General features: G+C 47.6%; 11 protein-coding genes across 11 annotated transcripts; 6 read left to right on the top strand and 5 right to left on the bottom strand.

The window, feature by feature from the left end:
* Positions 1-534: 534 nt before the first annotated feature.
* FTJAE_3782 (mandelate racemase) lies at positions 535-2,026 on the bottom strand (the record flags this gene model as incomplete). The annotated part of the gene is made up of 4 exons (XM_037350117.1): positions 535-1,140; positions 1,192-1,797; positions 1,853-1,967; positions 2,013-2,026. 4 exons carry the CDS (start codon positions 2,024-2,026, stop codon positions 535-537), a joined length of 1,341 nt encoding a protein of 446 aa, XP_037209196.1.
* Positions 2,027-2,755: 729 nt separating this feature from the next.
* Positions 2,756-5,139, top strand: FTJAE_3781 (transcription activator; the record flags this gene model as incomplete). The annotated part of the gene is made up of 4 exons (XM_037350116.1): positions 2,756-2,809; positions 2,868-3,675; positions 3,725-5,016; positions 5,116-5,139. 4 exons carry the CDS (start codon positions 2,756-2,758, stop codon positions 5,137-5,139), a joined length of 2,178 nt encoding a protein of 725 aa, XP_037209195.1.
* A 547-nt stretch (positions 5,140-5,686) lies between these two features.
* FTJAE_3780 (major facilitator superfamily transporter) lies at positions 5,687-7,259 on the bottom strand (the record flags this gene model as incomplete). Its single annotated transcript, XM_037350115.1, has 4 exons — positions 5,687-6,411; positions 6,477-6,701; positions 6,753-6,970; positions 7,027-7,259. 4 exons carry the CDS (start codon positions 7,257-7,259, stop codon positions 5,687-5,689), a joined length of 1,401 nt encoding a protein of 466 aa, XP_037209194.1.
* Positions 7,260-8,434: 1,175 nt separating this feature from the next.
* Positions 8,435-8,875, top strand: FTJAE_3779 (DUF718 domain protein; the record flags this gene model as incomplete). Its single annotated transcript, XM_037350113.1, has 2 exons — positions 8,435-8,570; positions 8,649-8,875. 2 exons carry the CDS (start codon positions 8,435-8,437, stop codon positions 8,873-8,875), a joined length of 363 nt encoding a protein of 120 aa, XP_037209193.1.
* A 224-nt stretch (positions 8,876-9,099) lies between these two features.
* FTJAE_3778 (uncharacterized protein) lies at positions 9,100-10,147 on the bottom strand (the record flags this gene model as incomplete). Its single annotated transcript, XM_037350112.1, has 2 exons — positions 9,100-9,119; positions 9,172-10,147. 2 exons carry the CDS (start codon positions 10,145-10,147, stop codon positions 9,100-9,102), a joined length of 996 nt encoding a protein of 331 aa, XP_037209192.1.
* Positions 10,148-10,703: 556 nt separating this feature from the next.
* Positions 10,704-12,855, bottom strand: FTJAE_3777 (alpha-L-fucosidase precursor; the record flags this gene model as incomplete). Its single annotated transcript, XM_037350111.1, has 6 exons — positions 10,704-11,259; positions 11,314-11,649; positions 11,687-11,852; positions 11,906-12,090; positions 12,149-12,653; positions 12,711-12,855. The coding sequence occupies 6 exons, from the start codon at positions 12,853-12,855 to the stop codon at positions 10,704-10,706; spliced, it is 1,893 nt and encodes a 630-aa protein (XP_037209191.1).
* A 983-nt stretch (positions 12,856-13,838) lies between these two features.
* Positions 13,839-15,512, top strand: FTJAE_3776 (heterokaryon incompatibility protein het-E-1; the record flags this gene model as incomplete). Its single annotated transcript, XM_037350110.1, has 1 exon — positions 13,839-15,512. One exon carries the CDS (start codon positions 13,839-13,841, stop codon positions 15,510-15,512), a length of 1,674 nt encoding a protein of 557 aa, XP_037209190.1.
* A 609-nt stretch (positions 15,513-16,121) lies between these two features.
* Positions 16,122-17,114, top strand: FTJAE_3775 (uncharacterized protein; the record flags this gene model as incomplete). The annotated part of the gene is made up of 1 exon (XM_037350109.1): positions 16,122-17,114. One exon carries the CDS (start codon positions 16,122-16,124, stop codon positions 17,112-17,114), a length of 993 nt encoding a protein of 330 aa, XP_037209189.1.
* Positions 17,115-17,274: 160 nt separating this feature from the next.
* Positions 17,275-19,335, bottom strand: FTJAE_3774 (glu asp-tRNA amidotransferase subunit A; the record flags this gene model as incomplete). Its single annotated transcript, XM_037350108.1, has 1 exon — positions 17,275-19,335. One exon carries the CDS (start codon positions 19,333-19,335, stop codon positions 17,275-17,277), a length of 2,061 nt encoding a protein of 686 aa, XP_037209188.1.
* Positions 19,336-20,402: 1,067 nt separating this feature from the next.
* On the top strand, positions 20,403-21,555 carry FTJAE_3773 (C6 zink-finger PRO1A; the record flags this gene model as incomplete). Its single annotated transcript, XM_037350107.1, has 2 exons — positions 20,403-20,597; positions 20,644-21,555. The coding sequence occupies 2 exons, from the start codon at positions 20,403-20,405 to the stop codon at positions 21,553-21,555; spliced, it is 1,107 nt and encodes a 368-aa protein (XP_037209187.1).
* Positions 21,556-22,628: 1,073 nt separating this feature from the next.
* Positions 22,629-24,026, top strand: FTJAE_3772 (uncharacterized protein; the record flags this gene model as incomplete). The annotated part of the gene is made up of 4 exons (XM_037350106.1): positions 22,629-23,154; positions 23,213-23,299; positions 23,358-23,873; positions 23,935-24,026. 4 exons carry the CDS (start codon positions 22,629-22,631, stop codon positions 24,024-24,026), a joined length of 1,221 nt encoding a protein of 406 aa, XP_037209186.1.
* Positions 24,027-24,840: the final 814 nt, after the last annotated feature.

Below are 24,840 nucleotides of genomic sequence, written 5' to 3'. Positions count from 1 at the left end.
GTTTTATGTTTGTTTTGTTTAGGGCCTTGTTTGATAGAGTAGCTAGAAGAATATGAATCCTATTTCTATCGCTTCCCTTAATGTTGCACGATGGTAGTGTGATTGAGTCTAATTGAGCTGTTCAAATACACCCCCCTCGTCAAGGTCTCCATCGTCTTTGGCGCAATTATGAAGCTTAATGCCATCTATTAACAACTAGTGTATCGGTGTTAAGGAACGTAGGTGCTGTTGGTCGGAAGTAGACGTGAGTGAGTTTGCACGTCGCCTATCTCCCGCCTATCTCCAGCTCCCGGCCTCAATTGTCGGCAGGATGACGACCTGTCTTAAAGGTGCTTTTCAGCTCGTTACCGATTTAGCTGGCACGGCAAGAAGTAAGACTATGTTAAGCTCAGGTAACTAATAAGACTCCATTCACCAAGTTAGTGGCGGTCGGAAACGCAGAAGAAGCTCGTCGCTCGGTGACATGTAATAAGTTAGAACGAAAATTGCAATGCGGTTGAACCGATAGTCCAAGGTTGAAATACACCATGGTCTCTAAAATGCCTTGACCCTCGGTTGGTTAATAACAACCTCTGCCTCCTTACTTGTCCACCAACTGGCGTCGTTGCCCGGATATGCAAACCTCACCAGACTTTCCGGCTTCATCTCCACGCTATATCCCGGCGTCAAGGGCGTGACATAATGTCCATCAACAACCCTCGACGGATGGTGGAAATGCTCATGGAGATGATCCACGTACTCTAAAACACTCTTCCTGCCGCTGATGACAACGTAATCAATAGTACTCAAGTGCTGCGTATACTCTGGTAGTCCTACACCGCCTGAATGCGGGACAATGGGGACCTTGAACTTTGCAGCGAGGAGCAGAATCGCCAGAACCTCGTTTACACCACCGACACGGCATGCGTCGGGCTGGATGATGTCTACGGCGCCTGCTTGGAGGAGCTGTTTGAACATGACGCGGTTCTGGCACATTTCCCCTGTTGCTACTGCGATGGCGCCGTGTGTTGTGTTGGATAGACCTTGGCGGATAGCAGCGTGTCCGAGGATGTCGTCTGGAGATGTTGGTTCTTCGATGAACCATGGCTTGAACTCTGCGAGAGCATTCATGTGTGTGATTGCTTCGGTGACGGACCATACCTGTATTAGAGAGTAAGTTAAGTGTTCTCAGACCTAGGGGTTGGGTCATACCTGATTCGCATCCACCATGAGTACGTTGCCTCTATCATAGCCCAACACATCACGGGCGATCCTTAGTCTCTGCCGATCTTCCTCAAGATCTGTGCCAACCTTGAGTTTGAAGTACTTGAAACCCTCCTCCACACTCTCTTCAAGTAGCTTCTTCATCTTATCTTCACCATAGCCCAACCAACCGGCACTAGTAGTATACGCAGGAACCGCACGATTATCCAAAGCCTCCTGAACCCTCTCAGCCTTGCCCTTCTGTGCTGCTCTCAGGATTTCCAGGGCATCATTTGGACTCAGCACGTCGGAAATATAGCGAAAGTCAATGCACTGGATCACCTCTTCCGGCGTCATGTCCGCAACAACACGCCAGACAGGCTTCCCTAAGGTCTTTGCCCACAAGTCCCAGATTGCATTGACGAGGGCACCGAGAGCGAGATGTATAACACCTTTTTCCGGACCGACCCAACGGAGTTGTGAATCTGAGGTTAAGTATCGCCATGTTTTGCCCCAGTTTTTGGTGAGCTCAGAAAGATCTTTGCCTTGTATCAATGGAGCGAGGAGGTCGATTGCGCCACAGACAAGGTCGTTTCCACGGCCAATTGTGAAGGTCTACAATCATGGTGTGAGACGCAGTTCGATGCAGAGTCGGGGGTGCTTTACATACCATGCCATGACCGGTAAAGTTGGGGTCGTCGGTTGCAATGATACAAAACGCAGCTGAGTAGTCTGGTGAAAGATTCATGCCATCGGAGCCAGCCTTGTCCAGTGAAGTCTTGGGGCTGTAGTTAGCGTATATCAAGTCGACCGTTTCTTTAACCACCTACAGGAAACCGCACATCGTGTGAGGTAATATTCTTTATTACAACCATGGTTACTTAGATGTCGAAGGTAACTTCTCTTAAGTTTGAGCAGAAATGTATGGCTATACCAGTGCTTCGACAACAGAGTGTTTTATACTAAAGCTACTTATAATTGCTGTACCAGGTCACCTCCACTCAAATCCCCATTCAAAGAGCGTCAGGTAAATCACACTCATCATGTACTACAACTAACAGCAAGCCATTGCTTTATTCTTACCGAAACTGGTAACTAGCTCCTCTATAGCAACAGTTCTAAGTTCACAGTAGAGAGTAGCTAACGCCTTTTTCCGGATGCTTCAAATCCACAAGAATAGAAAATGTAGGGTAGCGTTAGACTTTACCGAGAACAGCCTAGTATCTTCCCCTCACTCTGGCAATTTGATGATTGGCCCAGTTCCCCGCCGTCGGATAAAATAAATCACCCTTTGGACGGAGTAGCATTCCGGCGGCAAATTACCAAATACCCGGACCTCGCACGGATGTTTCTCTGCCTCCTTAATTATCCTGATTATAGTGGGCGTCCCGCAATGTTTCCAAGCAGTGGATAATCATGGATCCTCATCATAATGAACCGCGTCAACATGCCAAGAGGGATCCACCGAGTGGACGGAAGCGAACAAGACTTGCTTGCGATAGATGCAGCACTTTGAGAGTCCGTTGTGATGGTCAGCAGCCGTGGTGAGTAACAGGAGCAGAACCCCAATTACATGCAGGACATTGAAGAGCTGACGTTGGGATACACCCCAGTCGTCGTTGTCAAGGTAAGCATGCGACCCGCGACATGGGGTAGAGTTGTGCTTACCTACTCATGATTTAGAGTACCAATCAACATGTCATTATACTCGAAGTATCGGTAGACGTGGCCGTAAGCCAAAGTCAGCAAATCGAGTACAGCAGCCACAGCAGGACCGAGAGCCTGACTCATCAGAAGCTGATTGCGATCTTGAGCAAAGCACACTGAATTCACAGCCGGAGCAGAGCGGGACATATGACGTACAGGAAAGTCCCGGCCTCCCCGCAAATCCCCAGGACACAGTCTCGTCGCAATACTCGTCCAGCCACTCATCACATCATGATGCCGTATCTCTTGACATGCCAGCCGATTCAATTCCGGCACCGACCTTTGATCAACTGTATCATGTAGCTGACATTCAGCCTTCCTATCCTCTCCCTGATTTCGACCTCGCAGTCCATCATGGCGCCGCTTCTGTTCACGAGTCACCTACACGCGAGCGAGCCTCAACAATCACCCAAGACTTGCCGTCTCGTGGATGCCGTTACAAGTGTCTCGAACCAATCATTCCCTTACTCCACGGTATCATCGATGCCAGGCTTGTCTGTGAACTGTTCGAGCTCTACTTTGTTGAGCCAGGAGGATCTTTGTTCAAATCTTCATCTCCATACGTTTTAGCACACGTCATGCGAAAGGAATCGCTCCTTCGAGACGAGAACCCACGAACATGTACGCCAGCTTTATTGGTAACCATGCTGTGGGTCAGTGCACAGACAGCAGAGAGTTCCTTGTTCCTGCTGCCAGGCCAGAAGGCAATCGTGTGTGAAGAGCTGAGAAAGTTGATGATGGGCCTAATCCAGGGGAGAGATCGCGACGTTTGGAACAGAACTACAAGTCAGTAAGTCTTATCTGTCTTATGAACTCTACCAACTCAATCTATTAGGCGGTCCCCTTGTGAGAGATCTTGAGTATGCCACGGCTGGTGATCAATATCGCCAAGAGTACCATATTGGATCAGCCTCTGCCGTCTCTCCACCAGTTCCTCTGGTTGATGACGTCCTCATGTTCATCCTCGTCACTATCGTCTCTTCTGGCGGCGACTTCAAGACAGATTGCCTCCGGTGGTGGAATAAAGCACTACGACTATCTCATAATATGGGCTTGAACAGGGAAGACTCGCCCGAGAACAGCTTCACACAGCCAGAAACATCTCTTTGCACGAGTCAAACAACCTCGTGCGGCTGCAGGTCCTGTGAAGCATCACGCACAGGATTGACCATACAAGAAGTCCGAGAAGAGCGTCGGAGAGCGTTTTGGTTGATCTTTTGCCTCGATCGCCACTTGGCTCTATCATTCAACGCACCACTGCGCATCCTCGATGACGAATGCCAATTGCATGCACCGCTTTCAGATGAGGCTTGGGCAGCATTATCGTCAGAACGAAACCCAATTGATACAACATTTGGTAGCAGCTCACACTCGGCAAACTTCGGCGCTCCAACGCGTATTTCTGGTATCGGCTTCTTTGAATACTTTCTACCACTTATGACGATCCTTGGAGATGTTATCCAACTGCACAGACAAAAGTCCCATCCAAGATTTGGCAACATGCGAAGAAATCAGGTCAATGGGCAGGAGGAGGAAGATGACCCGGCTACAGCAATGATAGAACAAGTCATGGCGCAGTGTGCACAGAGCATAGCCGATCTGGCCAGCGCATACCAAGTCGATGCGCTTGACGCCTCAGCTATACCAGCGAGTCAAGTGCGCACGCCTCAATGCGCGATATCACCACAACAGAGTCACGGCGATCCTCCCAGGACTTCACATACCGCCAGTCACGCCTCATCACACCGTCAACACGCGCAAGCTCAGCTTGTCACTGCATACAGTACATTCATACTGCACGTTCTTCACGTCCTTCTCCATGGAAAATGGGATGCTGTATCAATGCTGGATAATAAAGATGGTTGGATACCATCTGTAGGCTTCATGAAGTGTGCATCTCATGCTATAGCTGCATCTGACGCCATGTCGCGAATCCTGGCGTGCGACCCAGAGCTTTCATTCATGCCATATCTTTTTGGCATTTATCTTTTACACGGAAGCTTCATATTGTTGCTTTTTGCAGATCGTATGCCTCAGATCGGGTTGAACGAGTCTGTCGAAAAAGCTTGTGAGATTATTATACGAGCTCATGAGGTTTGCGTTGTTACTTTGAGCACTGAGTTTCAGGTATGTTCCCTACCATGCCATATACCAGAGTGGCTAGCTCAATGCTAACTTCTGTGCGTAGAAGCGGTTCCGAAAAGTGCTTAGATCGACTCTATACAGCGTGAGGAGTCCAGCGACATCTAACTTGGAGGAGAGTAAAGCTCGCCGCCGGGCATTATCTTTGTATCGATGGAACGAAGGTGCAACTGGCCTGGCACTCTAGCCGTTACTTGTTACTTAATATAACTCATGCATAAATTGAGGCACAGAGAATGGATCCTTCATCCAGTTGATGAGTCACAAATCTCTCACACATGATCCGTTTCAGGGTCTGTCATTTGCGTTACTACAAGGGCTCTGATTACTCAATACTGAAAGTGTAGGTGCTCTAAGTTGTGATCTATAAAGACCATTTGAAGTTGAGATACGTACCAATGGAATCATATCACGACACAGAACTTAGTGAAACATGCGAAGATTCATTAGTCAGGACAACAAGACGGATCTCTAGAGTGGAACAATATGAACAGGCGATCAATCAAAATATAACCACTTGAGTTTATTGCTAGGCCCTAAGGGCGACTTACAAGTGGTCCAAGGATACGAAGAGACAATCTCATGAGAAAATAGAAATCGAACTAGCCCAATTTACCATAGACACCAAGTCGGGACCAATAGATGCTGAAATCCATCATGACTTGACCTCTCCAACCACTGTCTCATGACGCTGCTCATCCTGGCTGCCCTTCTCTCCCCACTCGGCGATGCTGGATGGTTCGGTTGGAGTGTTCTCAAAAGCATCGATGCCCTTTTTGTAGCCAGGAAGAACATTGACGCAGAACGGAAAAGTCCAAGCAGCCACAAAGAACGCCAAAGGAACAACCATGGCTATTCCCGTACCGTGTCTGTCTGCAGCCACGCCAGTAAGAGGAGGAACACAAGCACCACCAATGACTCCACCAATGATAAAGCCACTACCGCGCTTCGTGTGTCGACCGAGACCTCTCATGCCTAGAGCGACGATTGTTGGGAAACAGATGGATTCGAAGAACAGCACCACGTAGAGCATGGCAATTCCCGTATTACCCCTCTCTGTGATTGAAGGGCAGAGGAAGATAACACACATGCTCAAGAACACGAGAAAGATGTGGCGAGGCTTGAAATACTTCATGAGGAAGACGCCGAAGAAGCGACCAACGGCAAATGCGGCCTGTGCACCTGCAAAGAGTTTGGAGCCAGTGGAATCGCTGGTGTTCTTTCTCGTTTCGGTGGCATAGTTGATGAACATGCTTGCAATACCGACCTGAGCTCCACAGTAGCAGAACTGTGCGAAGGAGGCATGAAACAGTCGGTATTGCTTGCGTAGAGGCTTATCGTGGGTATCGGAGTTGGAGGATTCAGCTTGCTGAGCCATATCTAGATTTGAGGAAATGGTGTCAGAATTGGAGATCTCGGAGTTCGCCACGGGCATTGCAACGTACCAGCATCAGTGATCTCAGGGATGTTTGAGAAGAAAAATAGGGTGGCGAGAAGCAAGACGAATACGGCGATGGACAGATACACCCACTGCACATTTGCCAATGCCTTTTCATCGTCAAAGTTGAAGAAGACATATGAACCAAGAACCGGTGCAACAACCGAGCCAATACCGTTGAAGGCTTGTGACAGGTTGATTCGCATTTCGGCATATTTGGGAGGGCCACAGACTACTTCGGATTAGACACCAAGAACGTAGGAGGGCCACTGCGAAGGCTTACCAGTGATAAAAGGGTTGGCAGCTGTCTCAAGGGACCCAAGGCCATTGCCGATGATGAAAATGGCGGCACAAAAACCTCCAAAGGACTTTGCTTTGATAGCGGGAATGGCAATCAGGGCGCCGATAGCATAGAGACTGAGTCCCCAGATGAAAACAGCCTTGTAAGAGTAGTGTCGCAGGATCCAAGCTGCATGACCGAGAGAAGCGAGCGGGTAGGCACTATCAGAGTAGCATCGTTAGATGTGACGAGACAAAATGGAGTAAATGAGACGAACCCAAAGTAGGCAGCTTGCAGCCCAGCAGATCTCGCTCTGTCGATGTGCAGAGTCACCTGAAAATGTTTGTTCAGAGTGTCCAAGAGACCATAACTAAAGCCCCAGAGGAAGAACAAGACCGTAACAAGTGCAATGGGCCAAATGGACTCGCGCAAGGTAAGGTCTGCGGCTTTGGTCACTCGATCGTCGGAGACTTTGAGTGATCTCTTCTTGAAAAATGCTCGAACACCCATCTTGACAATTGGGAATCTGATTGAAGTCGAAGGATTTCCTGGGAAGGTATCGAGATACAGAGCCAGAGAGCTGACTATGCTTGCTGATGGAGAAGAGGAGCAGTATGGAGGAGTTTGTAATTATTTATATCCACTTCGCATGTAGATCTTGAGCTAAACTACCCCATGGGGAACAGGGAAGCTTGGACGAGGAACTGTATCTGGGGTAAGACCCCCAAGACTGATAGTTAGCCCGTCCAATTGGGTTATTTCCTTCATGGTTGTAGGCGGGGGAGCGAACTCGTCCCGTCGGATAATTACACCTAGTACTACCCCTCCCCCGCTCATAACAACCATCATGAACTAGCTTGGCAGCCCTGTCACTTGACGACTACGTATTGGGGAATCGCATTCTTTGTCTTTACATGGAATATTGTATAGCAAGTGTCGGATGGAAAATAGGGCGATGTTGGGGGTGGCTGTTTTGGCGGTCTTATCGTAATATTGATCGCTGTGGCATGTCTATAGCGTGGCAGTAGATGGTGAGCCAAGTGCTAGGGTGATAGTGTTTTCCGCAATATCGTGCCCAGTAAGAAGACTGATTTAGATAGTTACGAAAGCGACGGGATCGCTGTTTGCAAACTTCTCTCGGCTGAATGATGCAAGATTGTTACTAATGAATGACTCGTTTCTAGAATCATAGATCTAGCATCTCTTGCTTGTGAGGTTGAAAACAAAAGGCCGTTTCTAATAGTTTGCGACCTTGTTAGGCCATGAGAGACTATGCCAATAGTTATGATCATTGCACCCAGTCAAAGCAAGGGTACCCCAAACTTGATCAAGTTTGGTGCCCCGTGCTTCACGAGCGTTGACGCCAAACTCAGAGGGGATGAGGGAGTTGACCTTTACAGAAACTACAACAGCAAGAGAAACCTTCTGCATTGTATGAACATTACCCCCAACACTAGACGCAATCGCATCTTGTCCCTTCCGCGATATTATCCGAGAGGCTGTCGAGTCAATTGGGGGTCATACACACAAAGCCTTTCAGAGACACTGCAAACATCGCCTACACTATAAGATGACACATCTAGCGCCCCTCTCTTTTAGCTGTCATGTGGTCATACATACAATCTATCGTCATCTAGACTGCCCCTCCTTTCAAAACAAGCCACGGCAACTGTAAACCAGTCAAAATGTCTGACGAGCCTACTCGTCGCTTCGCGCAAATCATCAAGCTCAAACCCGAGCATGTGGCAGAATACAAGCAAGTCCATGCAAGGGTATGGCCCGAGGTTCTCGCTCAGAATGAGCAGTGCAATATCCGAGACTGTACGTTGCAGCCCTCTCCATTGCCAAAGCAACAAGATTGCATAACGCTAACAATTCAAATTTGTTACCGTCCGGCAGATAGTATCTTTTACGATGACCAGAGTCATTACCTCTTTGCTTCGTTCAAATACGTCGGCGCTGATTTTGCCAGCGATATGAAAAGAATGGCTGAGAATCCTCGTGTGAGGGAGTGGTGGAAGATGACTGATGCCTTTCAGGAGAGCCTTGTTCCTGGCGCAGTAAGCTCAGAGTCTGTCGAGCCATCCTGGTGGAAACCTATTGAGGAAGTATTTTATCAGCCTTAGGAAATGGCTTGTACTCACCCTTATGTTAGCAACACTGGGGGAAGGAAATAATAGACATGTGAGAAAAGGACTAGCTTAAGATACTTGAGTTGGCGTTACCAAGTATTGTTTCTTAGGAATGTTCGAACTTCCAGTATGTACAAGATCGAGGTCAAACCGAAGCTCAGAACTATCAAAACACTACAGCTAAAACTTTAGTCTTGAACCGAGATACTTGCCATGCCCTAAGTGAGCAAGACCTTGACTATGGGATTATAAGTTATATGCCTGTCTGGCAGTGCCAAGGAAAATCATACCCTGCTCTTCTGGGGTTAAGCATGCCTCCTGACATAACTGGGCAGTTACATCACGCCAGCGTGACCAAGCATTCGACACGTTGATAGTACAGACAGGCCAATCACTACCAAACATAATGCGCCTTGGTCCAAATGATTCGAGTAACACGTTGAACCATTTCTCCAGCGCCTTGCAGATGTCATTTGTGGAGAGACCATCAACCGGCTCGTCCATCTCTGCAAAGCCGCCGGAGAACTTGACATAAGTATGCTCGTCTTGGCCCAGCTCGTGCATTGCAGCACACCAGGTCATGAAAGCGACATCCGAGGCAGAATTCGCATCGCTCATATCAGGCTTGCAGAGGTGGTCTAGTACCAAGACCAACTTCTCATTCTCGGGTACTTTATCTCGCACCAATCTTGCAAACTCAACAAGGTCTTTTATCTGCTGCTGACCTCGTCGGTGCAGGTCAATACAAACATCGAAAGTAAAGCCGCGACGGCCAAGGAGCTTCGTATTCTCGATGAAGGTATCTTGGAGCATAGTACCGTCTGGCTTATCTTGCAATAGATATCGAAACCCCTTCACCTTTGGCCAAGCCACTCCGGCTGCTTCTTCTACCTTGAGAAGGTACAATTTCATAGCATCTGCGGTGCTAGGAAGTGGTGCCCAAAGCACGATTCCCAGACATAAGTCTTTATCTTCGATACTATGTCCTTCGCCAGGGCGCGGCTGTCCTAGGGCGATACGTTTCATCCAGGCTAGTTCATTCAGAGGCTCCCTCCACCCTGAGCCGTCGAGCTCACCGGACTTTAGGTCATTCTTTCGGTCTGTTTCAACGAAGATGAATCCCGTCAAAGAGGGCTTAGACGCCGTTGCCTCGCGGTATTGGTCGACTGAGTGCTGACCAGCGAGAGGGTGATCATTTGTATACCAAGCAAGAGAATTGGTTTCAGAAGCTGGGAATAAATGGATGTGAGAATCGATGACTGGCATGTTACCGTGAAATTTCATCATGACAGACAGAGGCCGGCTGAGTAAAGCGGCAATAAAACTATTGAGAAAGAGGTAATAATGACAATTAGGATCCCTCTATAGATAGAGTAGCAAGTATCGCTTGTGCTGTGTCAAATACAAGGCTTCATGATCATCTACCAGCCGCAGAATGACCATGCCATATATGTTGGCTAGTGGTGTGCTAGCGGGTTAATGGCTAGCGTTGGCTCGTATGAGATGAACTACAGTGACCCGCCCGCTGATCAACAGTCACCTGGCTCATTTTCCCGTTGCATATTTAATCGCCAAGAATTATCCGCGATGAGTTGGTCGCCAGTACTAAGAAGCAACGCCAAAAAAAAAAAAAAGCCATGAAGTCTGTTTGACGAAGTTAGTGATTTCACTGCAACGTATTATGCGAGATGTAAAAATATGCATAGTGTGGTCAAGTTGATGAATTACATGTGTGTTGAATTTAGGAGATGCTAAGCTTGTAGATTCTAGAAAGCAGATGTTGAATGCTGCTTCTTTGTCGAAGCAACCGTACCTACAATACTTATTTCCCAGTGGCGTATGCAATCTTGATTGTCCAGATGTACTTGTCTCCTTTGATAACATCGTCGGGCAACTCCACCGAAAATGACCCATCATTGCTGGAAGCCTTAAGGACTGTGCCATCAGCACTACCACCCACAGCAGTCACCACATCGCCCTCGACCCAAGGCACAGGCTCTTTGATGACCAACGGGGAAGATGGCTGACCAACATGGTGGATGTAGAATGCATCTGGCTTCGTAGCAAAACGGAGTGACCCAGAAATTTGAGCAGTTGGCCAGTACCTAGTGCCGAAAAGACCCTCACCGTGACTCTTGATCCATTGTCCAGCGTCCAAGAGATTAAGCTGTTGCTGCTTTGGAATGGTCCCATCAGGCTTGGGGCCCATGTTCAGCAGAAGGTTTCCGTTGTTGACGACGTTATCCACTAGAGTCTTGACGATTTCCTCACCCGAGAGGTATTCGTCGTCCGTTGTCATGAAGTTGTATCCAAATGAGAAGGGATCAAGACCACGGTTGCTCTCAAATTTGCTGGCCTTGAAAGAGATACCGGCATACCTTGAAAGACGTCAGCGTGATTGATGACACCAAGTGGACTAGTGGTGAACTTACTCTGGGGTACTGTAGTCTCCAGACGGGCCGCATCGATCATTGAAAGTGACTTGCCTACCCTTGTCACGAGCCCAGTTGAGCCAAGGCGCAAGGACATCTACCGCCTTGTTGGGACCCCCAATGTCACACCAAAGGATCTCGGTTTCATATTCATAGAAGAGGGCCTCAATCTGTGGATTCTGAATATCATCGAGAAAGTCATCGACTTCGACGTAGCCAGTGTACTCAATGCTCTTGTTGGTATAAGGATTGGTCGGTGGTCGCCCATAGTAATTACCCTTGTAATGCTGGTCCCAGCCATACTTGACGTAAGCAGGGTTAAACCATTCCGGCATGCTGAAGTAAGTGCCTAGAATGTGTTAGCCTAGCCAACAGGAGCTCAACTCGTGTAGTATACTTGCCTCGGCGAATCTTGGGGTGTTTGGCTTTCGCAACGTCGAGAAGCTCTTTGAGGAAGTCTCGTTTTGGGCCGTAGTGAACAGTCGAGCGCTTGCTAACTGACTCTGGGAAGTCAAATAGCGCCCATCCGTCGTGATGTTCTGGACATGAAGACGTTATTATGCTGTATCTCGATCCCTATGAAATGACTCACTTGTAACCGGTACGACATACTGCGCTCCCGCATCAGCAACCAGATTCATCCATTCCTCAGCATCAAACTTGGCGGCCGTGAAGTTAGACACGAAATCGTCGTAGTTGAAGTTCTCGCCGTATGTGTCGCGATGGTACTGGTAGGTTTCGGACGGGAAGTCTGGCTGAGTCATGCGAAATCCATACCTGGATTATCAAAGGGTAATCAGCAGAGGGCAGCGACAAGGCATAGAGTCTCACCTACCATTCAGCATAATCCTGTTTTGGCCCTGGCTTGTTTCCAAAGGCCGGAACGGAATAAAGTCCCCAATGGATAAAGATACCGTATTTGATCTCGTTGAACCAATCTGGGTTCCAGTGATGACCAAGGCTGCTTTCCGAAGCAGCGTAGTCACCAATTCCACACTGACCAGAGAAGTCCTTGCTCGAGTTCTTAGGATCGTCTTTGGAGCCCCAGGTTACAACTGCCTTTGCATCGCATTGCGTTCCGGGTTTTACTCCCGCCTTGTTCTTGACGCCAACTTGCACAACAGCGCTTTGATTCGGTCCCAGGCGAAGCAAGGTGCCGGGAGTGGTGGTCTCCAGCGAAGAGGATTCAACGCTGACGTCAAGTACATCTGCCCAGGTCAAAGGATTGTTCTCATCCGAGTTGGTGACGAAAAACTCCACGACCTGCTCGTAGTCACTGCCTTCAAGCCACTTGGAGGTAAGAACAGGATTTCCGATTTCGAGAGAAGCTGGGCTTGTGGCTACGACTTGTTAGTCAAACCATATTTCAAGATGTTGAAGGATCACAGAGTTATTACCTCTTTTGTTGTGCTTTAGAGAAAGCGCTCCTACAGAGGCTGTTCCCAGGCAAAGGACAGTGCCGAGGTGAGAAAGAAGATGTATGTGCATCGCTGATTTGACGACAAGAATCCACGTAGAGGTCTGAAAATCGAAGCTGATCATTGTCCGATAAGCGCAGATGTAGCAGAGGTATTTATATGCCGTGCCGAAAGGTGCGTATGGCTTCTACGTTAGCTGAGGCAGCTTAGTAGCTCAAGTAGACCTAAGTCATAACGTTCAATCAAATGAGAGGAAGATGCAGATCTTTTTCTACACCTCAACCAATCGGATTTTTCAAAGATAGCAAAGTAGTATCTGCAGAGGGTATATAATTCCTACGTTGATATCGTATTTGTGTTGAGATGTGCTTTGACCCCAGATTTAGACGACCCCTGTTTGGAGACTATCCTTCCCCGCATTGTCTCTAGAACTGCGATTTGTGCGGTTGATGTCACACAGGAAGATCTGCAGACGCCGTACTCTTCCTGTCAATTTAACTATGACCATTCTGATCATGCAGCGCCGTGTGATGCTGGGGTATTCTGCCGCACGTATTGGAAAAAAACACAAGAATTGGACATTCTCCTCCCCCGATGTTGGAAAGGTGACCAACCTGGTTCTAAAAGCGCTGGGTAACTTTAGGGAATTGACAGGATAATTACATAATACATATGGATACTTCGACACGAAGGAGTCATGTTGAATTGTATGCTTAATATTAGTCAAAGCCGGATACTGGCTTAAAAGCGAAGGTCTCCGTCCCTCTGCTCAGTCTTCTAGGGCATTACCTACTTGTCTTCCACGGAGCTTAGGCATTGTGGTGTAAGACTTGAGTTATGATAACAAATAATGTTCTACTATAAATTGAGTTTGTAAGAGTGGCTCAGACATCTACACAAGATAAGCAAAAGCTAATAGACGTAATTATTGGCTGATATGAGGCTTGAATGAGTAAACCTGGGGCTGGCACCGCCACCAATAAGCGACTGCCAGCAGTTCAAAACTCAAGGTATCATCTTACATGCATACAGCCGAACATGGCGTGAGCATAATTATTCCCGCAAACCCATCCCCTTCACACTTGCAACCCCATCTTCGCTGAAGAGATGAGACTAATTGATGCGCAAATACTTGTTGAGACGCAATGTATATCGTTTGTGGAATTTTACGGCGAAAGGCCGAGATATGCAATTCTCTCACATACCTGGGAAAGTCACCAAGAGGTCAGCTACCAAGATTGCAGTCTAGAATCGTCCAAGTCGAAATCAGGATACGAAAAGATTCGCAAGACCTGTGAGCTAGCAATCGGTGACGGGCTCGAATATGTATGGATTGACACCTGCTGCATCGACAAATCCAGCAGCGCTGAATTGACCGAAGCCATCAACTCAATGTTTCTGTGGTATCAGGAGGCAAGTGTCTGCTACGTGTACCTCGTAGATAAGTTCGAGGGATCATCGCTGGGAGACTGTCGATGGTTCAGTCGCGGCTGGACGTTGCAGGAGCTGATAGCGCCCAAGTTTATGACCTTCCTCAACAATTCATGGGATTGCATTGGTAGCAAGAACAGCCTCATGAGCCAACTGACAGTTATCACCCCGATCGACCCCGATATACTACGTCACAACGCTCCAATCTCATCCGCATGCATCGCAAAACGGCTCTCATGGGCTGCTGGCCGAAAGACAACTCGTGTCGAAGACATGGCATACTGCTTGCTTGGGATATGCAACATCCACATGCCGATGCTCTATGGAGAAGGCAAGATCGCATTTCGACGCCTTCAAGAAGAAATCATCAGATCGACGTACGATCTGAGCCTTTTGGCTTGGACGCCACCAGTTTCATCGGATGTGCTGGAAGAAGAATACTGCGGGTTCCTAGCCGAGTCGGTGAACCATTTTGCTTCCTGCTCGGAAATGTACTCCGTGACCGACTCCCTCATGGACGAGGGCGAAATCAGCGTGTCAAACAAGGGCCTGAGACTAATGGCCCGAGTGTGTGTTCTGGACTACTCAGATCAGGGTTACAGATACGTGCTGAAGCTGGATTGCATGGCTCCCGGTTTCGAAGGAGATTTCCTCACAATACCCATGCGTAAGGTTGGACCCAATACTTTTGTGAGAGCTCATAGCCTTGGTGAAGGTGATTATTCCTTCCACCTTGAGACTGCTTCTTGGGGCGAGAGTGCGTTTTACACAGTTACTCTTGTCACCACGATGCCTAGTCTGGCCGTACGACAGCCGTTATCCGTGGCCAGAGGCTCTGATCTTATCTCATACAGTCGCTTCACCTTGGTTTCGATAGAGCTGCCGCGGGACATATCGATAATCTACGCGGTTGAAACACCTGTAAAATTCTGGGACGCAGAAGACAGGGCGTTCTTCGGACCTCATGGCTCATATCAAAATTGGGGTGCGTTTGTGCTCGAGACAAATACCCTATTCATCTGCTTTTGGCATAAGGAAGACGGTGAGTGGATCTTCAAGGCAAGCCTGCTAGACATGTCGAGACCAGAAGTCTACAATCTATGGAAAGACCTTTTTCTCTCTGCAGAGCAACTGGGATATCAGCAGATGATCGTTCAGTATATGCTGAACAGCATTGAAGAGGAAATGGAGTCTTCTGTTGAGACGCGGTTCAAGGATAAGAAAATCACACTGTCATTCAAAGCCTGGCGCGCCGAGAGTGAAAATCTGTGTAGCGGTCCGCGGTGGAGGGTTGTGTTCAGCAAGACAAGCTTTGTTAGAGATAGTTCTTCTGAGTCAGAGGGGGATTGAGAAAGACACCTCCAACTTTGGTGACGCAGGGAGAATCAAGTGTTGGAGTCGCCTCAGCCGCAGAAGCTGTGCCAATTACATTCTTTGGAAGATCAGTTGGCCTACCGGCTATAGTTCGGAGCTTTGATTCAATCTTCACTTATCAGCAGCACGCCAATTGCCCAGCAAATGGCTCGTGGACAGCGTGACTCATACCGGTGCCACTGTGGCACTGTCGGCTGCGTCAGAAGCCTAAACCTTGACCTTGTCTTGTCGTCAGCGAGTAGTTGCTTAGAAAGTACAAGATACTCATGCCTTTACAAAGATGGAGTCCCAAGCAAATAAAACGATCGTCAGGAATCTGATCCTAAATGACAAAAAGAATTGGGTAACTTAGCATAAGCTTGAGATGCCTTTTGCCGGTTATAGCAACAGCCTGGAGTGCCGATGTTTTCTTGCACCCCAAAGCCCGGTTCGCACAAAAAATAGTGTTTATGCACCAAACTCTATATACTCATTGATCAGTCACCACCTATAAAGCAAAGACTTTTAGGCTACAAAAGAACGTCAAACTTCCACTTCGCTAATCACTGCACAAACAGAAGACCGTGTCGCTTTTACTGAACAAAAATGGACCTCCTCGACGAGCTTGAATCCATGGCTCAGGCAGCATCAGCATTTCAGGACGATGAGAACATCCCTGAATCAACTATCGCGCGGTGGCAAAAGCTATTTGGCTACTCACCTGCAACGGCCGAGAGGAAGATCAGAGAGCACCGAAACGACCCTCTCCGCTTCCCCGTTTCTGATGATCATTGGTCTGTCGTGCGAGATCGGATGGAGGCCGAGGGACACGACCGAGAATCTTATGAATACTCGTGCAGTGGTAGCGGACGTGATCTCAACCAGCGCCAGGAGATGACCATGAAGGAGAAGCGAAAACTTAGAGCCGCTGTCTTCTTGATCAAGCTCGAAGGACCCTTGAACAGCGTCAAAGCCGTGATCCAAGTAGCGGGCCTGTGGTGTCCATCCTCGACTGAAGTTCTTGCTGCCACCAACCTCTCTGGACAGCCGTGTTCGTTCTTCAAGATCAACGGTATGGATAAGCTGGCCATTGAAGCATGGTTGAAAGAAAATCCTCACCTTGGTTTTGAACCAACCATTATCAAAGATCCGTATGCACTAAAGGATCTCTCGCCCACTTCTTTGTATCTAACGCTGGGTATCGATACAACACTGCCCCAATTTCGACCTGGACCTGCCACGACACCTCGCCCTTCACAGAACGAATACCCGGTCTGGTACTTCTTTTACGGAACGCTTACCGATGCATCCTTTCTATCGAAGCTCTTTGGACCAGATTACCAAGCTCAATACCATGCAGCCACTATTCAAGGCGGAGTTTTGACTACTTGGGGAAAATACTATGCGTTAGTGGACGATCCAAGTCACACCAACTTGGTCCTTGGAAAGGCAGTTCTCATCGAGACTCGAGAACAGGAAGATCGTCTACGGGCATATGAGACAAGTGCTTATGAAGTGGTTCGATGCAGCATCGAGATGGGTTCGGATATGCCTGTAGATGGGTTGACTTTTCGCTTTATCACCGATATCATGGATTAGTCAAACGACCATGACGACAAATTTTAGACTAGAATTATAAGACAATTATCAAAACTTAGAGTAGCACATATTCTGCACTAGAGATCAAACTATACTGGCAGCAAAATATTCGTTCATTGCACACTGTACTGTTATTAAAGAGCTCTGTGATATGTCCTACTTAGTCAAGCAAGGTAAACGAACCAGCAGAGCGTCCATTATCTGCCTTTGCAACAAACACAAGGAGGAACTGATCTCTCGGGACCTTCGCCAGAGGCGGGTACTTGTCGTCGCGCTTGGGTCGTGTGAGGCGACCTGTCCATACCCATTTGTTTCCGGTCCAACTTACAGGAGATGTTGGCTCACCATTGGCAAAGACCTCCAAGCCAATCAAGGACTCAGTTGAGTTTTTCATGTGGCAAGTTCCCGTAACCTTGACTACCCGAACATCTGAGTCATGCGAGTCCTCGTTGACAGATGTAATTGATGCGATGTTGAGAGTTGGTGCTGAAGCTGTAGGAGATGCAGGACCGGAGATAGTAATGGGAATTACATCTGAAGGCAGTGACGGAGCCAACGGGGGAATCTCTCGACGTTTGGTGGCGTTCTCATAGGCATAGGCATAGCTCAGTAGGTTAGAGTCATCATACGCTCTGCCGCAGAACGAGAGTCCAACCGGCATCTTCTCCTCGGCAAGAGTCCCCATAGGCGCAGTTATGCATGGTACCCCAAGATGCTTCAGCGACCGGCCACCATTTGCATACTTAACTCCATCACGTAGCGCAGACATCATCGACTCGTAGTTTTCATCCGAATCAGCCAGTGCAACATCTCCATTCGTCGGAAACACCACAGCATCGTAGTTGTTCTCGGCCATCCAGTCCTCCAAGTCCTTCTTCCGCATAGCCTCCAAGGCCTGAAGCGCCTCCCAACACCCAGGCAGGTCGGCGAGGCTCTTGTCTCCCCAGCTCTTGACTGCAGCGACCATGTCCTCGTAGCGGACCTGATTCTGCGACTCTGTGTGCTGAGAGGGATCATCCATAGGGGCAATGTGGGGGTGAATCTTGTCAAGCTCGACGCCAGTAGTAAAGCTTGATATATCCTTATCGCCGTTGTTGCGAAGGAAGCTGTTCCAACTCAATGCGATCATCTCACACCGCTCGAGGCCTGGCCATTGCTCTGGGAGATTGGGAACATTCATGCTCTGGCCTGGAAAGTCCTGTCTCGTGTAGTTCTCGAAGAGGGGAAAATCTGTCTCAATGACGGTGGCACCTAACTTCTCGAGATCTGCGCGTGCTCTCTCCCAAAGTGCCCTAACGCCCACCGAGCATGCGTTCTCAGGCTTAGCACCTTCAACGCCAATGAAACAGCGCGGGACAGCCAGTCGCTTGTCACGAAGGGCGTCTGGGTTGGCTAAAGCGAGATAGTCTACCGGTCGTATCTCGCTAACCTTTGGGAGTGGTATATATGGCTGTGAGCGCCAAAAGTCAGCGTCGCCGGAAGCGCCATCATCCGCAACAACAACATTGAGAACGTGAAACAGGTCTTCCATAGTCCTTGTGTGAGGAACGACCTGGTCGCAAGTTGGGTACAAAGGCCATAATCCTCGGGGAGGAATAACACTACGGGACGGTGCATATCCAACCAGTGCGTTATTGGATGCTGGCGAGCGACCCGAAGTGACAGCTTCTCCGGCGAAGCCAAAGGTAGCCAAGCTCGCGGCAGTAGATACACCACAACCATAGGAGGAACCGGATGCATAAGCAGTGGGCATATACTTCTGGTTATACGGGCTCTCTGACCGTCCGTACAATCCACGCTGACAGCCACCGTCAGCCATAGGTGGCATATTAGTCTTTCCAAGCACGACAGCGCCTGCTTTGCGAAGCAGTTCAACGATGGCAGCGTCAGAGGTAGCTTCAAGCTTTGCAAAGGCAGGCGATGCAGCTGCGACAGTCATGCCTTTGACCTTGTAGCTGTCCTTGACAGTTAATGGGATACCCTCTAGAGGTCGTGGCGGCTTTCCGGATGCACGGTAATCATCCGATGCTTGAGCTTCAGTGAAGACATCTGGGTTGATGAGAGTAATTGAGTTGAGACAAGGACCTCGACAGTCATATTTGCCGATGCGATGTAGATAAAGAGCAACAAGCTCAATACTTGTGATGACACGGTTGTCAAGCAACTGTTTGAGGTCGCTGATAGAAGCCTCAATTAAATTGAGAGTGGTTTTGCTGGCCATTTTGGGTGAAGAAGATGGTCAAGAAGTATTAGACAGACAAATGGTGCTGAAGAGTGAAGAATCAAGAAACATTAATGACTACGAGGAATATCATCGCTTATATACATGCATCGAGCTACAATCCAACAACATGATTCTACTCTATTTCACCCAAAGAACCTTTCCGAAATTGATTTCACAGTTCTCGACCTGTCTCCGAGAATGAATTTAGGGTTCTTCGCGCATCATCTTCGGAAAATGGCTGGCCTAGCAGGTGAGTGATTGGCTCCGAACTTGAGCCTCGGAGCCGCTAAGCTCTAGAAGGAAGGTCGTCGTGGTCTTTGAGCGCTTCGACTGCGGGGAATGTCCCAACCCTTCATTCAATCAATGAGTTTTTCCGAAGTTAAAGGTCGAAGACACCTTTCATGTTCGGAGCTTACATCAGTTACACAGAGAGCGGATTTTACCTCACTGGCGAGTCACTATGGCCAGGCTGACGAAGGCCGCATGCTGTTGGACATGCAAAATTAGGCACGTCAAATGTGATGGGGCTCCAATAGCTTGCATCCAATGCACGAGTAGGGAGGTTCAGTGCCATGGATATGGACCAATACCATCATGGTTGGACGGAGGCCCAGGCGAAGAACAGGAGAAGCAGCGCATCAAGCAAGCTGTGAAGAAAAGCTTTAGACAGAAGAAAAGGCTTCAGGCACGTCGACTAAGAGATCTCAATCAAGAAGCAAGTCAAGGGGAGAGCCTGCCCAGCGTTTCTGAAGAAGGCATTCAACTCCGAAACACTTCTCAAGGTAGGTGTTTACCTGGCGGTTTAATAGCTATTGCTCACCTCGTAAGTAAATGCCAATTCACGGACCACGCCGTCACCAATTTTGACTCCTCGATCCTTGCAAACCCGGGTTCTCTCGGGACAGTCATTCGCCGAGCCACTTCACTATGATGAAGCCAGTCTTCTGATGCATTATCTAGATCACGTCTTTCCATACCAGTACCCATTTTTTGATAAAGCAAAATTATCTCGAGGCTGGCTTCTTTGGCTTCTGAGCAAGAATGGGCCTCTCTATCGTGCATCCATGAGTCTCGCGGCATTGCATCAGCGATCATTGCTAGGCGACACAAGCAACCATCACCTTGAACTAGAGTTCCATACCAAAGCTGTTAGACAACTACAGGACTTTGTATCATCCATCGACGTCAATGAGCTGCGGCCTGAAAACGAGACTCTGGTGGAGATCATCACTTGCGGTATCGCTCTCATTAGCTTTGAGGTAAAAAAGTCTCAATGGGACCAGAACGCGTGCTGAGAGATAACAGGTCCTTCGAGGGAGTGCAACAAACTGGCAGCCGCATCTAACCGCCATGTCCTCGATCGCAGTCATGATGCATAATCAGCCCCCGCTTCTGCAATCAGTAGATCAGCTTCCGACTCCTCTCTTTGAACGCAAGGCTACCGCAGCTATGGCATTCCATCTCCCCGTCCTGCTATGGATGGATTTATTAGCCTGCGTAGCCACGCGGCAGGCACCAAAGCTTCCATATGATGAATGGCTGGGGCCTAATTGCACATTTCAGCTCGCGCACATAATGGGCTGTCACAACTCTGTCATGAAGTCCATAGGGGACCTCGCAGTGTTGAGTCAGTGGAATTCAGAATCCCTCTCGAGTGGCAGTCTTGATCTTGAGGCTTTTCAGACCAAAAGACAGCAAATCGAAGATGAACTGGAGGGCGTTATGGATACGACCCCCATGGCCTCAACTGGATTTCAAGGATTGTTATCCGAGACTCTACAAAGCCACGCATCCAGCCACAGAAGGTCGGAGCAGCGGCCTGAGCAACATTCTGTTACTCGCATATTTGCCGCCGCGGCATTGGCTCAGCTCGCTGCTTTGGCCGCTGAAGTAACAACTGACATCTCATTGACTACGGTGAGAAGAAGCGTAAGCCGAGTGATTCTAGAGATCAAGATGGCACCCCAAATGGTGTCTCCTCGGCAGCTGAGCTGGCCCATCTGCGTTGCTGGCTGCTTAGCAGATCGAGACCAACAGCCATTCTTTGAAGCGCTACTAAGCAGTGTATTGTCTGAAGGAACTGGCATGATAGGAAACTGTGGCACTGTTCGGGATATTTTGCGGGCTTGTTCGGGGAATAAGGCAGAGCAGCCGGATCAACAGTGGGACTGTAGTAGCACTATGAAGAAGCTGGCCGTCTATGCCCTTCTCATATGAAAGCAGTAGTACATAAGTCTTCCCCAGTCTTCAGGCGTACAGCGTTTTTACCAAAATCTAGGATTGTTTTTGCTATACGTTTTCCTTAAGCCCTACACCCTATGTCTTCGACTCTACGCTCAATCCGACAACTCACTCCTTGATTGCTTACACCGAACGACCCACGTCTTTGTCCGGCATCTCTATACTCTAACATAGCAATAATATATTATATAATATACAGAATAGACTTAATTACTATACTGTTTATCTTATACTACTGATATACTTTTAAGATTTTAGTTTAGACCTGCTTTTATTTTAGATCTATAAGATTTTATAGTTTATTAGTTACTTATAGTGTTTTAATTATCTTAAAGCTATTTAAAGTAAAAAATAAGATTATACTTAATGTATTTTTAAATTAAAAGAGTAAGCTTTAATAGTAAGCTATAGCTCTACAGAAGACTCTAATTAAATATATTATTTATGTTTTATTATTCTATCTTTATTAACTAGAAGAGTTATTAAAATATAAATAAAAAACTAGAATAGTTTATATCTTTTTACTAGAATACAGATTAGGTAGACAAGTCTATAATATTTAAGCTCTGATATATTAGCTAATAAGAGAGGAAGTATATAACCCTTAAATTCTATTTATATCATTATGTTATAAATGGTCGGCCTCTAGGACTGATTACTTAGAGTGGGGCGCGATAGACTCAATCAGAGGCTGACACGCCATGTACAGTCAGCCCCCCTACATCATCTCCCTTGCTTTACTGTCTCACATCTGCAAGCCGGAAGGTCCTATTTTCCCGCGGCTAATACATTGTGCTGTAATATTGGTTACGTCATTTTGCCAGCCATTTACGTAGAAGATTCTTAATCAACCGGTCAGTGTTGTCATCTACGTGGAGAGCGTCATCTTTTAGACCAAGGCTGGCAGCTTGGCTGGGTTTCAACTATATCTATCATGGCATGAACCAGTTGTTTTCTTCGCTTTCCCCCTTGAACAATTCTATTGGAAGCTGAATATTCAATCCTCGTCATCATCTTCTTATCTGATACCATTCAGGCCAGAAGCGAACATGTCTATATCACAGGCTTGGCAATCAGAAACGTTCGGCGGCTTGAGCTCTCACCAACTCGAGCTCTTGTATGAGCCTGTACTTCTCGAAGTCGCCTTGAGAGAAGTTGGAACGTTACCTACTTATCCATCCGAGAGCCAATCGACCGGCAAATACAAAGCGGACATGCTGGACCTTAAAGCATTCCAGTTTTATGTCAACAAGATGGCCCAAATCTGCGACAACGAACGAGGTGGGGATACAGTTAGCGCCCTTGCAATACTTCGAGGTTCTGTTGGCCCCAATTATGTATTTGGCTTTAACTCGAAGGACACAAGGGATCTCAAAAGGACGCAGAATTTCGTGCAAGCATTGTTAGATCTGGTGGGCAAGAACACAGAAGGTTTGCAAACTGCAGCGTTAGGGAAGCGAGTGCTTTGGTTCATTCTATCCTTCAATATGTCGCGGCTTAAAGAGTACCTGAGACTCCTGGAAAAAGCGGTGCAAGAGTGCCTAGAGAACTGCAAAAGAAGGAATGAAGATGAAAGTAAGTTTCAACCCACAGCTTTTTTTACGGGCACAAGCCGCATACTGAGCTCTCCAAGCTTCCGAACCGTTCCAGAGCCTCTTATTTTTGGTAGGCAAATGCAACTTCAAACTGGATATCTCCGAGTCTAATACGGAAGATAAATGTGGGTATTCCCCTCAATTGAACCATGTGGCCTGTATGGAACTAACTTGCCAACTTAGCAATCAGCGACTCCGAAACATTAATCAAGGCTATCACCAACCTAGAGCAAGCAGGAATCAATCAAATGATCTCACAGAGGGCCAAAGATGGAGAAATGACAAGATCCGAACCGTGGTGCAAACTCCGACACTTTCTTGGCCGCTGGCTTTCTTACCGCAAAGCAGCTCTCGGCATTGTTGCTGTTTCTGAAAGATGGCCCGAGCTATTCCTGGATTTTGAGATTACCATGGTGCCATCTGGTTCACGCATTCCTAACCCAATTTTGAGATCCGATCTCTCGAGCGAGATTATCCTACAGCATATAGTTGCGGAAGATCAAAGCCAGGACTCGCAGCTTCTCCAAGCAGCCGACGACCTAAAACAGATGGGAATTGACGACATAATTGGTGCTGCCCATGTTTCCAGGAAATTTCGACCTCTGTTGCATGCGGAAGTTCTGGTGTATGAATACCTCCTGAGCAACGAACAGACAGCTCTTGAATGCTACTGGAATCGTTGGAACTATATTGGCAGTAGTAAGCCAACTTGTCGACTATGTAATTACTACTTCGAAGCTCTTGAAGGCGATAAACCAAGTATTCGCTCGTCTCACAACAACTTGTATCGAAATTGGCGACTTCCTGATTGCTACGAAGAGAGCCTTAGCAAAGCTCGGGATGAACTTCTAAGCAGACTTGCACGGAGGCTAAGGGCAGATGTAGTAGAAACATTGAGAGAGAAGAAAATTAGGCGGAAAATAAGAGACTCGAACACCTATTCGTCTTTTCCAGAGATGTTGCGGGATGACAACAATAGTTCGGTGTCTGTCGACAGTCTTGATGATAGAGTATCATCCCCTTTAGGAGGCTCTCAAAATGAGAGTGAAGCATAATTAGAAAATTCTATCTTACATACGCGATGAAACACTAACCATACAGGCTGGTAGCAGCCTTGGCGGCCTTTCGAAGTTGCTCTGCCTTGAAGCGCAACGAGCTCTCGTATCCAAAAAACTCTTTTATGTCAAACGACCCAAGTTTAGCCTGGATGAAGGTTCTGAAGTAACGGAAGGATAGGCCGTACAAACCACAAACCTTATTAGTATTATGATGTAAGTGTCTTGCAGGTCAATCCATACTCTGGAGGAGGAGATTTGGGCAGTACGGGTTATAATAGTCCTGATGTGATATATTTAGACTGAGTGAAGTAAGCAAAGAAGAGATATATTATTGCAACTCTAAAGATCCAGATACCGTCATTCTTAATGTATAACCTTTCTTAATTTTTACTTGTTATTCTACTAGGCAATTTTAAATTTAAAGTATATTTGCTATATAGGCGATGATGGACCTGATTGAAATCTAAACACTCACCAGCCAGTGTGGAGCTTTACCCCGCATAGATAGCCTGATGCTTCTTTATGCCTCAGCCTAGCTCGATTTGCTTCAAGGTCAACGTCGAAGACAATAGAAGAAAGAGTACTTTGCATAATATCTAAGCTTATTA

Source organism: Fusarium tjaetaba (genome assembly GCF_013396195.1).
Source record: "Fusarium tjaetaba strain NRRL 66243 chromosome Unknown NRRL66243_c0000070, whole genome shotgun sequence".
NCBI lineage: Eukaryota > Fungi > Ascomycota > Sordariomycetes > Hypocreales > Nectriaceae > Fusarium > Fusarium tjaetaba.
This window is presented reverse-complemented; position numbering and strand designations above follow the sequence as displayed.